The following is a 14,124-nucleotide window of genomic DNA, read 5'->3' on the forward strand; positions in this document are numbered from 1 at the left end:
CCGTCGAGAACCCTTGTCTTCTGCGATGTGTACTCTACCCAGGGTCGGATTTGCATGTTTTGCGCCGATGGGCCCTAGCGAAATTGCCGCCCCTAGCTGCCTACTGCCGCCCTTTACAGCAGACTCACTGACAATTTATCAAACCACCATAATAACCAACTGACTTATAATAATATTTGCTACGATTAATCTACTACAATATTATTGTAGTCATAGTCATTAAAAAAAATGACTTTCGCTTATTTTATTAGGTCGTTGGTGAATATGTATTTTCAATAGTTTTATTGTTTTTTAAAATATTTTTAAAAATTGCCGCCCATGTCCCGGGCCCATTTGGCCCATGCCTTAAATCCGGCCCTGACTCTACCTACATAGCTATGAACGTACTAGGACAGCGATGCATATTACAAATATCTTAAATAAGAATTAGGTATGAAAGTGTTTAATATGATAATTTCAGGGAGAATATTACGATATGTTGTTGCGGTGTACAAAATATAGGGCATATTATATTTGCTTTATTGATTAATTCTGTTGTCCGTAAATTTAGCTAAAGTTCCATAATATTGGGCCTTATGCAGAGTAGTTTTGACGTTCGATTAGTGACATGCTAAACAGTTCGACTAACATATGTTTTTTGCAGTAGTCAGGTTTTTAGTATGACTCTAATCATATGTGAAAACGACTCTGCATAATGGGGCGTTTACACTTAGTCGATTTGCGTTCGATTCAGTTGAATTGACTTCACTTTCAACTTAATCGACCGTGTAAACGGGACTTCAACTTAATCGCTTGTTGATCGAAGGCGACTAATCGACTGGCAACTGAATTTAAAGACGTTCTATTTTCTGTGGTTGAAACAATTGAACACATCCATCGATTTGATTCGGCCTAGTTGCTTCGATTTAGTGACAAATGCAGCGAGTCGATTTAGCCGTGCGACTAAATCGACCAAGTGTAAACGCCCCATTAGGCGGATTGAGTCAATCGAGTTTTATCTTGAGCATTTAGCTATTATCTGAGGGCACCATTTGGCAACACTGGAAGCAGTGTCGTGCAAAGTGATTGCAAGATGGCTCCACTTTAGTGAATGTAGGAATACTGTACTATAATGGGTGCGAATGATGTCCGGAAGTGAAAAATGGACTTAAATATGGTCGGTGAGATGGGCTGGGATGGTAAATGGACTTTCGTTGGGTTAAGTGTTTTACTTGGTCATCGGAGTATAGGTAGGTGTTGGTTTGAATTGTGTTATGAGTGCACTAATTTTGACATGATAGTACACACGCATCAGGCTATAGACACATTTGTGTTTACATTTTTGTTGTTTTGATTCATCGCATCTGTGTTAGTTTTGCCTCGAAGAAAATATATAATCTTTGTTATGCGCTCCGAGATTTGATATGGTATTGCGATAAACAACAAATCTTACTTGAAAAGTTTTCGCACTGAACAACAAAGCTCTTTTGTTCGTATTCGGCCTCTGGCAAAGGTTATTGCGGGAGACTGATGGTACACTTTGCTTGACCGCTCGATTGCTTAATTTATTGAGTATTTTTATTTATTAATTTATATTTTGACAGCAGCACTTAAGTAAAACGTCTGGTTCATTATACTTTGTACGTTCAGTGCTGATTTTAAATTTTTCCAATGATAGAAATATTAATGAACACCTCTCCTGACACATGCCCAGTATAAAGTATTTTACCTGACCTGTATTGAGGAAAATAAATGTTACCATATATTTGTTTTTAATGGGTACAGGTCAAGTTTAGGCACAAACACATTTTGCAAAATTTACAAATGAAGTTCAGTACTATGCATGGAAAGACATGTTTATAAGCAACAAATTACTGGAAGCGGCAGAGTTAAATAGTATTACAGCTGTATGTTATGTTTACAAGTGTGGGGTTACTAGTGTAAAATAATTACAGGGTTCAGTTCCGCAGGTGGGCCTCCCAAATTATAAAATTTAAGGGAAAATTAATAGAATTCCCATAATTTAAGCGCCAGACAAACGAAAAAGGTGGTAAAGGTCATCACTGTACGATGATTACGGAGAAAAGTGAAGTTCAGTTTTGGATTGTATGAATGTGCGTAGTGAGGCTATATAGTGACAATAGACAATAATGTGTGTATAAAACCAATTTAATACGTTTCGAACCAACCTAAGAAGTATGTGATGCAATAGGGAAAATGAAGGTGCCTATTGATTGTAGCAACACTCGATGATGCCACTCAGCGTACTGTCCCTTCGAGACTCGGTACTGTCTTAAGGTTAACTTTACAATGCCGCTCCAGCAGGCATACTAACTCAGAAACGAGAAATTACACTATTAAATTTATGAAAATAGATCAAAACTTACCTAACCTTAAGCTAACCCGTTCCTATCGTACTCTGCTACACGTTTTAAAGCGGTTCTACTTATCGATGCGCAGCTGGAGCGTGTAATGTAAAGTTTACCTTTGTCTTATTTTAGGGAACATAAATTTCCAAAATCTAAGGAGGAATTATGTGAATTTGATTTCATTAGGGCTGTATGAGTAACGAAAATATCTTACCAAGTACGCTAAAATCACGAAATGCAAAGTGTGTTCCGTACCACGTAATACTCGATAAGGAAGACACAATAAAGTGAAGTGCTATGTAATGGTAATCTACAAAGTGATCATGAAAAGTACCGCTAGGCGTGTTTTTATTTCATATAAAGTGTATACCCACTATCCTTGGTTATGCGTGCACCTACCATCGCTGATGAGCCTGCTTCCTATTTACGTGGTACTGAGCCCCTACCCTGACTTGTTTAAATAGTGTTCATGCATTTACTCTTTTTTTTTTTTTTTTTTTTTTTTTTTTTTTTTTTTTTTTTTTTTTGCATATGGGTGGACACTGTAAGCAAATTGTTAAAGAATTGTAATTTTTCAAAAACTAGGGTGGCTTCCTTGAACTTCGTCAATATTAAGAGATATTGAAAAATTACAATTCGCCCATCGCAATTATTTTGGAGAACCGTAAGAGGACAATTCAAGACAGAATTATAATTTTTCAACAGTTATCTCGAGTAGTGTATCTGAGCTAGCCGAACACGTCTTTTTATTTATTTATTTTAAATAAATAGGATAATTGTTGTAATTATGCATTCTCAATCTTGCTGATAATATAGATTCATTTTGTTTTTACTGGTCCCTGTGTTTTGGAGGTGGGTAACTTTAAAGATGTTAGGATAAGTAGATTCGATAGTCAGGCACGTATTTATATATTGTGCGCCCCTGTGCTCTAAATAATTTGCACGCCTCCCCCCTCGCACAAGCTTATGTCTCAGACAAAAGAAACAAGCCGTGATTTTCCAAACATACCAGCTCCTGTTAAGTAGCAGTTTAGGTATTACAAGTTATAAAATTTACAACGTAATTTTAAATGGACTAATTATCTCAATGATGATTATGATGTGGTTTTCTGCCAGAAGGTAGATGGGCCATTCCAGGTCATATCAACATAGTTTGAGAACAAAATTTACGTTACCATCTCAGATTGTCATGAAATTTTGCACAATGGTACTATTCATGTAGACTTAAGAAAAATACAAAATTTCAACTTTATATATCGACCGGTATTGAAGATATGGTTATGTAAAGTTTGGAAAAAATGCCCAAAATAGCATGTTCAATGTATTTTGAAATTGGAATTTCAGTTCTTCTAATTGAGCTAGCGAGCTGGTTGAGGTGTCGTTTTACAGTATTTTTCATGCGCTTTCATGTGTCATATTTGCTAATACATTTTTTTATTTTCAAAATCAAAATCAAAAATTTTCAAAAAGTACATACTTTAAAATTTTGAAATTAATTCCATGAATAGATAGTATTGTTGTAAAGGACCTGGCAAAATTGAATTTGGGATGATAATGGGTTCACTGTTAAAAAAAAATTAAAACTAACACTATAGTTTTCATTAAACCCTGCACCTAGCTGAACCTGGGTGAAAAGTACGCGAATGCATTTTTTTTTTTCTTTTTTTAACTTATGGGAATAAATATGAACACTAACATGAAGAGTAGAGTAATGGGTCTAAAATATATCATACTGACATGATGTAATCTGCTTTATTACTTCATACTTTAAAAACTAACTTAAAGCAAGTTAAAGTGCTGATACTTTTGAACGTTAAAATAATATTAATACAAGTTTCACAATTAAAAATGTTACTGTAATTAAACGTGGTTTATGAAAAGTATACAGATAGCACTGGTACAACAGGGTTGACTTGTTTAAACCAGTTTTTTTTTTTTTTTTTTTTTTTTTTTTAATAAACAATGCAAAAATGCCACAAATCTTAATCACAAATACCACGTAAATTTCATAGTGACTTTTTCACTTACATATGTCCAATCATCTCTGTTTAGTTGAATCTAATTTTCGCCTTGTTATTAAGGGGTCCCGACGAGCCCACAAAATTTCTTCCAGGTGGTAACTCAGTAGTGGTTCAGATGCCATTTTAAGTAATATGTCGAATCCTTCATAACTTCGCTGTTACATAAGGACGTTAAACCTAAACAAACCAAACGAATTGAAGCAGCTTTAGCGGGTAGGCATGAGTTCATTGGCAAGCAACAGGGAGCCTTCCTTAACTACACGAAAGAAAATCTCAAAGAATCAGAATTAGATGTCATCTGTGATTTTTCTGAAAATTATAGTACAGCGCTACAAGATGAAGCACAGAGCTACCACTGGACGAGCCAACAGATCACAATCCATCCTTTTGTTTTATATTTCAAACAGGAAAACAAAGCTGAACATGTTAAATATATAGTTGTTTCCGATTGCCTGGAGCACAATACAGTTGCTGTTTACACCACCTTAAAATACACCACTTAAAAAAAAAAATCAGACATCCAAATTTCAAAAACTTCCAAGCGAGGTTTAAGTTTTTGAACCTCTGCTTTCATGAGGCAGCTTTTAAAGTGAAAGTACCTTGCGATGGAGTAGGCGGTTCAGTAAACAGACTGGCAGCTTGTGCTAGTTTGCAAAGACCCTATGACAATCAAATTCAAACCCCAAGAGAACTTTCTGAGTGGACAGTAGAAATCATTACCAAAGCAAGTTTTGCCTACTCAGCCCAAGAGGAATATATTGTAGCTGAAATGTTCCTGGAAAGTCGCTTCGATCAAGCATTGAGTATCAAAGGAACCCAACAATATCATGCATTCATTCCGAAAACTACATCAACATTGGTGAAACACTTTTGCAGGGTTGGGAAAAGGAAGTGTCAAAATCTCCAAATCAAGTTCAATATTAGAAGAAATACCAGGCTACGTCACCGCTGTCTATGAAGGAAATTGGTGGTTCAGATATGTTTTACAGAAAAATGAAGAACTTGATGAAGTAAAAATAACTTCGTCACCCACCTGGGTTTTGAGCTTTTTGTTAGTATATTGTTGGTACAACTAAGGTAATTGCATTAAAATTTATTTTTATCAGATTTTGAAATTTCCTGGGCGAATTAGATGCTTTCACGCTAAGGTATACAACAACATAATACTTTTATAAACTTCTGAATGCACTGAATGACTTAAAAGGTTAATTTAAAAAAAATAGCTTGAGTAATTATAGAACAAATTAATTTATAGATTATGCTTATAGCCCGTTTGAAGTAAGACATGCAATTTTATATTTTAGAAAGTACTTTCCGTGAAAAGTGTGCTCGCTGACTAGGCGACGCCGAGGGACGTTATCCCTCATCGGGTTTAAGGCCATAGGTGCCGGTACTACCAGTAAATATGTAGTGCCTTAGTAAAACTATTAGTATTATTGTTTTATTACCTTTGATGGTAACCCAAGTATTTTCAGTAAAATTTGGTTTTCCAACAACAACAGTTTAGTTCACTCTTCAAATAAGCATTCTGCAGAATCAACACCAGCAATAGCGTAAAAATTATTGCCAAATTTAAAAAGCTTAATGCTCGTAGTTCCGAAGATTGCGTAACTCTTACGCCCTACTATTTCAAATGCTGACTTCAAACTTCCTTACTAATGGAAGTTTCGATGTAGGCTACACCAAGAAAAACCTGCATTTTTTTGGGGGAAAAAAAGCGAAAGAAGTGCTCGGGAAATTCCCGCAATTCAAAGCACAAAGCGTTGCAACTGAATAATTCTACAATAAAACTATTTATTTTACGCTGGAAGATATTGAATTTCATTTAAGACATTTTGAAACATTTCTTTATAAAATATGAATTATGTCTGTGTTGTTATAAAATTAATTTTCTAGAAAGAGCAGTCTTGCAACAAGTACTCGGAAAATTCCCGTAATTGAACCCACAAAGTATCGGAAGTGAACTCCAACCAGTCGCAGCGGTTGGACGTTAAAAGTGGGGGGGAGGATTTCATGATCTGAATATTTGATATCAATGTTAGTTTCCCTGGTAGCTTGTAAGGTTTGTTTGACAAAAGGTTGTATAACTATTAGGATACTGTATTTTTCAGTTAAAATACCGTATATCTTGTTTCATATTTATTTTAAATTGACAAGAGCAACGCAAGTAGATACTAGCCCTACTCTTAAAGTTTGTACTCTTAAGTAACGAAGGTGTAAGAAGAGATTTGATTCCTTGCTCATGAATATCTGTCTGGAAAATTGTGTGATCAGATTAGGGACCTATTTATAAAACAAATAAACAGAAAGGATAATATTAATCATAGTAATGAATAATGAGGCTTGTTTTGCAAAAGTTATATTGAAACTGGAAATTAATGAACAACTTATATTTTTAATTCCACGCATGCTATTATATGTGTTATTACTCTTAGAATGACAGGGAATACTACAAGCATATGCGACGACATTTAAAGAAATACTTTTGCAGCTTCCAGAAACATGTTCTCTGCCGTTAAGTACAGTTTTTACTTTCCTGGAGTATATCAAAACTCAGCAATACTTAGTCACTCCACATTTCAGTTATACAAAATAATCGTGAAACCTAGAATTATGCGGAATTCACTAAATTTAATTGTATATACAAAACTGTATATGTACACCCCTAAACTCGTATATTACACTGCAAAATTAATATTCCTTACTGAGCTCATTCGTGGCTAAGCGGTTAGCGTACACGCCTTTGACGTGGGACACCCGGGCTACATTTCTTGGGGGTGGGGGAGCTCACGTTGTTCGGACTCCACGTTGATCATTAAGTCCACGTCTCATATAACTTCGCTGCTGAACAGGATGTTAAACTGAAAAAAATCAAATCAAAATATTCCTTATTTTTAGAAAGAAGAAAATACATTTTAGGATCTGTTGATTTTTGTGCAATTAAAGAATAACTTGTGAAGGACTTCTTTTCTTGCGAAATGTTATCTCAATTAGTTCCAGAGCTGCTGACTAACATATCGAGCCCTTGCAAGAAGAAATGAAAGTACGCTCGAATTGTGGCGCTCCGATAGGTTAATTTTTGGGCCATTTTTAGTGGCAGTTCAAACGCAATTCCTGTAGCTTTCTTAGTTCCACGGGAAGACAACTAATACGTACTCATGGAACGACAAATATTTTATGGCACCATTTTTATTCTATGAACCAATAATACATACAAAACTTTATATTTTCAAATGAAACTATATACATTAATGGGTAATTTCAAAAAAGTGGGGGCAACTGCCCCCCTTTGCCCCCCCCAAATCGCCGCCCATGACTGCAACAATAAAACTATTTATTTTACACTGGAAAATATTCATGTCGTATAAGACATTTTGAAACATTTATTTTATAAAACACAAATTATATATATATCTTTGTTTTAAATTAATATATTTTGTGTTCATATTTGGCGAACGTTACTGAGGCTCCTGGGATGATTCGATCTACATTTGTTCTTTCGTTTGTCTGTTCCACACATACTACAGGGTATCACTTTCGGTGTTTTAAGTTTAAATTTTCAGGGTACAAGCAAGAAACACACTAAATTTCCTGTGGCGGCATACCAACGTAAGATTTCAAAATGACGGCCATTCTTTTTTTCAAAATAGCGGATGTCCACGCTACAAAGTGCAATTTTTGGTCTTTTAAGTTGCCATGTTCAGAGTAGAAGCACGAGACACTCTAAATTAGCTGTATATACTTTGGCAGCGATCCAACGTAAAATTTCAAAATGGCGGCCGTTTCTTAAAAACTGCAGTGAATAGAAAATTGTTGTGACAATTGTGACAAGTTCTGACAATGATAATCTTGAAATATAAATCACATTTTAACACTTTTACCCCAAAAACATTGAAATATTTCGAAAAACCCACATGGCCCGAGGTGTGTTGGGCTTTTTTTTTTAACGGGTTTTTTCGAACCCTGCAACTGGGCCATCTCCATCATTCTCATATCCAAGGAACGCTGACGTGTGGATGTCTATAGTCTTAGGGGAACTATAGTCCCGGGCCTCCAGGTGAAAAGGGACCTCCACTCTGATCAAAATCTCAACTGGCTATCTAAAGAGAATCATGGAGATACAATCATCATACAATAAAATATGACCAAAAATGTGAAACATATTCCCTTAACTTTCCTACTGTACTTTTACAGAAATGTATTAGGTGAAGTCAACAGGGGTCTTTTTTTAAACCCCGGACCTTTACTTAGGTTAATCCAGCCCTGATGGACGTTCTGACAAAAGTGAATCCTGTAACTCCCGATGGAAGAAGTTATGTTCTCCTTGAAAGTGATGTATGTCGAACAAATGTGACTTTTTCAAATTTCAAATGAGAAACATATCCTGTTATATATTGAAAAGTTTTACAATGAATTCATCTGTACTTTTTCTTCAGATTAGTGTCCATTTTTATTTTTACAGAAGTGTAAAACTTAGTATTCTTGTGTTATTATCCTACGTACAGAATATTCCTTTAAAATAAGTGTTTTGACTTTTTTTTTTTTTAACAATGAACCCATTACCATCCCAGATTCTTATTTTGCCAGGTCTCATACTATCTATTCATGGAATTAATTTCAAAAATTTAAAATATATACTTTTTGAAAAATTTTTATTTTGATTTTGAAAATAAAAATTTGTAATAGCCTATTTGCTGTTGTATACCATAGGAAAGGGCATGAAAAATGCTGCAAAATGACATCTCAACCAGCTCGCTAGCTCAATTAGGAGAGCTGCAATTCCAATTTCAAAATACAATGAACATACTATTTTGATCATTTTTTCCAAACTTTACATAGCCCTATCTTCAATACCGGTCGATATATAAATTTTAAATTTGGTATTTTTCTTAGTCTATCTAGAGGTCATCTATGTACCAAATTTCATTAAAATCTGAGATAGTGAGGTTGTCACTGTTGAATTGATATGGAATGAGCAGGTGTTTGACCCCAAGGTCTCTGGGCAAGTTGAACTCACAGTAGTTTGCCATTGCCTTCCATGCGATGTTGATGACTAAATTGGGATGAGAGCCGCTTTGTCCCCACCGGGAATCGAACCCGGGACCCCGTGATTCCGACTTGGAAAATAATCAGATAGGCTAACTATACTGTAATTAGAGCGAATTAAACACATTGCCGTATTTTCACGGGCTTGTGCAGGGTTCTGCGAGTTGCTGGTTTTAAATATTACTTTATTGTGAATCTTAAAAAGAATTCCAAAATTTTGCCGCCCTGTGCTACGGGCCTGTCGATAGTGTATCAGTTGGAAAGAATAAGTCTTGAACATTAAATTGGCTTCGTTGCGTTATGCCGGATCAAAATTAAAACAAATTATCTCAAGAAGCATATATTTTTGATTACACTGTGTGAAAGCATGTTTACAATTTAAAAAAAATAGTTAAATATTACCTACGAAAGCTTTTTTTTTTTTTTTTTTTTTTTTTTTTAATATTAATTAATAGAAGATAGGGTTAACTTTGCAATGCCCGCTCCAGCTGTTATACTCACTCTGAAACGAGAAATTACACTCTATTAATTTTATGAAAATGGGTCAAAACTTCCCTAACCTTAAGCTAATCTGTTCTTACTACTTCCCTACTTTGCTTTACCCTTTTGAAGCGGTCCTATTTATCAATGCACAGCTGGTGCGTGTATTGTAAAGTTTACCCGAAGATAGAATGAAGTGTTAAGAATTCGTGAGTGTGAGTTTGCTAATAATGTTTTAAACCAGGCACGAAGGTTGGCAAAAACCATGGTTTATTTTGAAGAACCCAGTTTTTTTTTTTTTTTTTTTTTTTTTTTTTTTTTTTTTTTTTTTTTTTGTTTAAACCAGGTTTTTGTTTGGTTTAAATAATTTGTTCTATGTATTTATATTACATATGGAGAGAAATAAGTTTGTTTCGCCTTGGTGTTATTATGCAATAACGGGGTTATGCTGGAAGGAGACACATAGGCTCAAAGCGGAATCCAACTGGATTTTCCCGTTATTGCTTTGCGTGTAAAATTTTAAGGTCAACGTATCATAATCAGTACCGGTACGCTAACACTCAGGTACCATTCAATAAAATTAAAACAAAGTCCAATGCAAGATAATGTTCGAAGTTACGTAGGCAGTCTATAAATTTTAAAAATTTCTGTTTATATATTTAAGCAACTTTGGCTTCTTTATAAAACAACAACCACTCAGGCAACCAGAAATATACAATTTGGTTTCGTTTCGTATGTTTAGGCTTAACATCCTTATGTAATACCGAGGTTATGAAAGAAAAGACTTTTGGTGAAAGTGACATCCGAACCGCTACGTGGTTTACACTTGAAGGAAGGGTTGAGGTTCGACCGAGAATTGAACATGGGATGCCTTGATTAAAAGGTGAAAAGGAGATAAAACTAATGCTAATAAAACTGTATCATCACTTTTCAACATGGCGTCTTGCTCTTTTTGTGTGTACATGGCTGGAGAATAAGGTAGTCATAAATAGTAATAACAAAATCCATAGATTTTGAAATATTGTAAGGATGAAATGTTATTTCCTGCAAAGGTCTTAAAACGAGAACTCATTTCCTTGAAAAGCAACGAAGTGATACGTAATTTCTAAAATGTGCTATACAATTGTAGACGTAGTTCACATGATTGTAAAGAAAACCACATTTTACGCAGATTGTACTAGTATATAAATGAAATTAAAGTTTTTACCTTTAATTTGAATAGAGAATATTATTTATCGAAGAATATTATTTCGACCCTTATTTCATTCCCTGGATAGTGTGCTCGCCAAGAGACGTCATCCCTCAAACGTGACGGGCTAAATGGTTTTAGATACCGAAAGCCCAGAAATCTAAATCCTAAATCCCATCTCTCGTGTGGTCTTGATCAGGGTGGAAAGTTCATCGAAGAGAGTGTGAATCCTTCAAATATACATAGTGCCTCTTCTTATGAGACTAATAAATATTTAGGTTTGTATGCGTAACACTAAAAGAACTAATAATTACGTTCTTTAAACGTGCGGATCCATTTTGTTCACTGTTTCAAGATACCAATTCTCGCCTGTTGCCATAAAGTTGTGCACAGCATGCAGCGCTGAATAAAATGGACCAGCACGTTTAGGAAAAGTTGTTATTAGTTCTTTTGGTGGTATCCACATAAATTTAAATCTTTATTGGTTTCTCAATAAAGAGGAGGTAGTCTGAATATCTGAAGCATCCGTACTGTTTTGAAAGAAGTGTACACACTACTTCTTCCAGAATAGTTTTCAAAAATGAAGGCCACAAGAACCTCTTTATTTTCATTTATTGCGTTGCCTAATTGCAATAAAATTAAAAAAAAAAATATTGTGTACATGTGAAATTAGTCAGCAACGATTAGACAGCATACTTTAGAAGTTAGGAATTAGTATTTCAATCTAGAAGTTTTTCAAGATCAAGGAATGTGGTTATGAAGAGTTGTGCCATCTATTCTTCAGCTATGCAAATATGAAAATGCTTTGCCAGTAAGCGACCCAGTTCCACTGATGAAAGTAGTAGGAAATAGAGGGTTAATTAATAAAGATCACAATAACTGGTAAGCGCAGAATTTATTGATCATTATTAAGAGTGGTAAGTTTCATGAGTAACTAATGACAATAAGAATCGTAAACAGCTAAATAACACCTGTATTGACTTTTGATTATTTCCACGCATTCCCTCCTTTTTTTCGTCCTGAAATCAAGCTGTGGGTAAGTTGTGTGTGTGTGTACTGTTTGTTCACCACAAAGCCCACTTGGCACGAGCTGGGATTGAACGAGGGACCCCACACCCCAGAAGTGAACGTTTTATCAGTGAGCCACTGTTAAAAATCAGAAGAAAATATTTAGGATCAATCTCTGATCTTTGGATGGCAGTTGAAGTATCGGCCACATGATCAGTCTTCTGGCTTAATATTTATTATTTATTGCTCGAATGATACATTTTTTGGCTTTTATTTTGTGAAGTAAATCCTTTTTTAATTTGTGGGTATTGTGGTGGAAGATTTTATCCCCAAGTCTTAAGTCAGCACCTTTTATTGCGTTTTTTTTATTCAATATATGCTGTGTATGGATATAGTTAATTTATCCTTTTATTATTAAATGCTTTTCTTTATTTTTATTAGCGAGTTAGTAGTTTTAAATTTATTTCACTGACATTACGTGTCTTAATGAAGAGTGTCCAAAAGAACTGAAGATTTTGAAACGTGTGATGGGTTCTGGTATTTAGGTAACGCTACATGGTAGAAAAAGTTAGTCACGACATTTTGTCATCTAGCTACCATGGAAAATGGACTGGTCGATGTATATTATAAGAACAAAGACAGTTGGAAAGCCGTGCAATGAAAATTGCAAGACACTATAACTGGCATAATGGTGTGCCATCAGGACATAGGTATAAATTTAGAAAAAAAAAATTAACGAGTTTTTCTTTGAAAAATAATTGGTAGGAAGTCTTAAGCGAGTATACGCCACATAATATCAAAGTTGTTCAAGGCGCTACATTAAGAAGCCTACAGTGTTCAGTATTATTATTAGGTGTTCTGCCTTCCGGCAGATCCTGGGATTAATAAGGATTTTTTTTTTTTTAATTTTTAGAATTTGGCCTGGAAATGTTTCTTGCACGTTTCTCGATCTTTATCTTCCTCTTTTAACTGCCAATATTTTCTTCTATTTTTCAAATTATCGATCACTTGTGTTCTTGATCTTCCTATTCCTCGCTTTCCTTCAGGGTTGGCTGGTTTAAACCATGATTTAAACCTTGGTTTAAACCAGCTGTTTTTTTTTTTCAAAGAAACCAACTGGCTTAAACCAAAAACGAAAAATGTTTGTAAAAGTGTAACTATTCGTAAAATCTTGATAAACACACATTTGTGGGTTATCACGTTTCACTCCCATATATTATTCGTACTATATTCAGACCTAAATTCCCCATTCTTTACTCAAAGAGATTATATTACAAAAGCAACTTTTTTGTATATAACTTTATGGATGTTTCATTTGTGATTTTTTAAGTAGTTTTTTATTATTGTTATGCAACCAAAGGAAAATTCTAAACATTGTTTCGTTTTAATAATGTTTACTATTGATAAAATACATCGAAATGCCGTACTTTTTGGGGAGGGGGATCATACAAACCCCACGAGAGGCAATTATTGAAAATAACAGGAATCTTTGGTAACTATTTATGCATAAATGGGTCATAGCCAAAGTGGACTCAAATAATTCGTTTCTTTATTCACTTTTCTTACTGATATGCAAAGTAAGTCGTTATATTTCTTTTACTTTAACTAATAAAAGTCGTAGTGAACTGACTTGGACTAAATTAGTTCTTCTGTACTCCGTAGTACTTTAAAATTGTCCATATGTAATTCTGTATAATGGTTCCACTTGTGCAATTGTTTATCTTTTTGTCCTTCTGTCTTAATGATTCTTGACGATTATATTAACAAATATGTAAAGATCAGTCAACGTATTTTTATCAGGAGTCCTTCGTGAGTGAGTCAGCGGACGTATCGCATTTGTGGCCAATTAGTCCCGGTTTCTAGTTAAATGGAGGACAATTTCTCTTGGATGTAAACCGAGAAGCGGTTTGGATTCCGCTCCCCTTCTAGCATAACCCGATTGTTGCATACTAACACCAAGGCGAAACAAGCATATTTCTGTCCATATGCGATATAAATACATACAGTAAATAATTTAAACAAAAAAAAAAAG

General features: G+C 34.7%; 1 protein-coding gene across 1 annotated transcript in view; it reads left to right on the forward strand.

Annotated features, from left to right (window-relative positions):
- Positions 1-1,046: 1,046 nt before the first annotated feature.
- tkv (serine/threonine receptor kinase thickveins) overlaps positions 1,047-14,124 on the forward strand; it is a gene marked incomplete in the record, with an annotated part of 73,297 nt that continues 60,219 nt past the window's right edge. The window contains 1 exon segment of the mRNA XM_081760511.1: positions 1,047-1,229. Within this exon segment, the coding sequence (XP_081616637.1) occupies positions 1,142-1,229 (88 nt within the window).

The sequence above is a fragment of the Thermobia domestica genome, chromosome 5, assembly GCF_964235325.1.
Source record: "Thermobia domestica chromosome 5, izTheDome1.hap1.1, whole genome shotgun sequence".
NCBI classification, from domain to species: Eukaryota; Metazoa; Arthropoda; class Insecta; order Zygentoma; family Lepismatidae; genus Thermobia; species Thermobia domestica.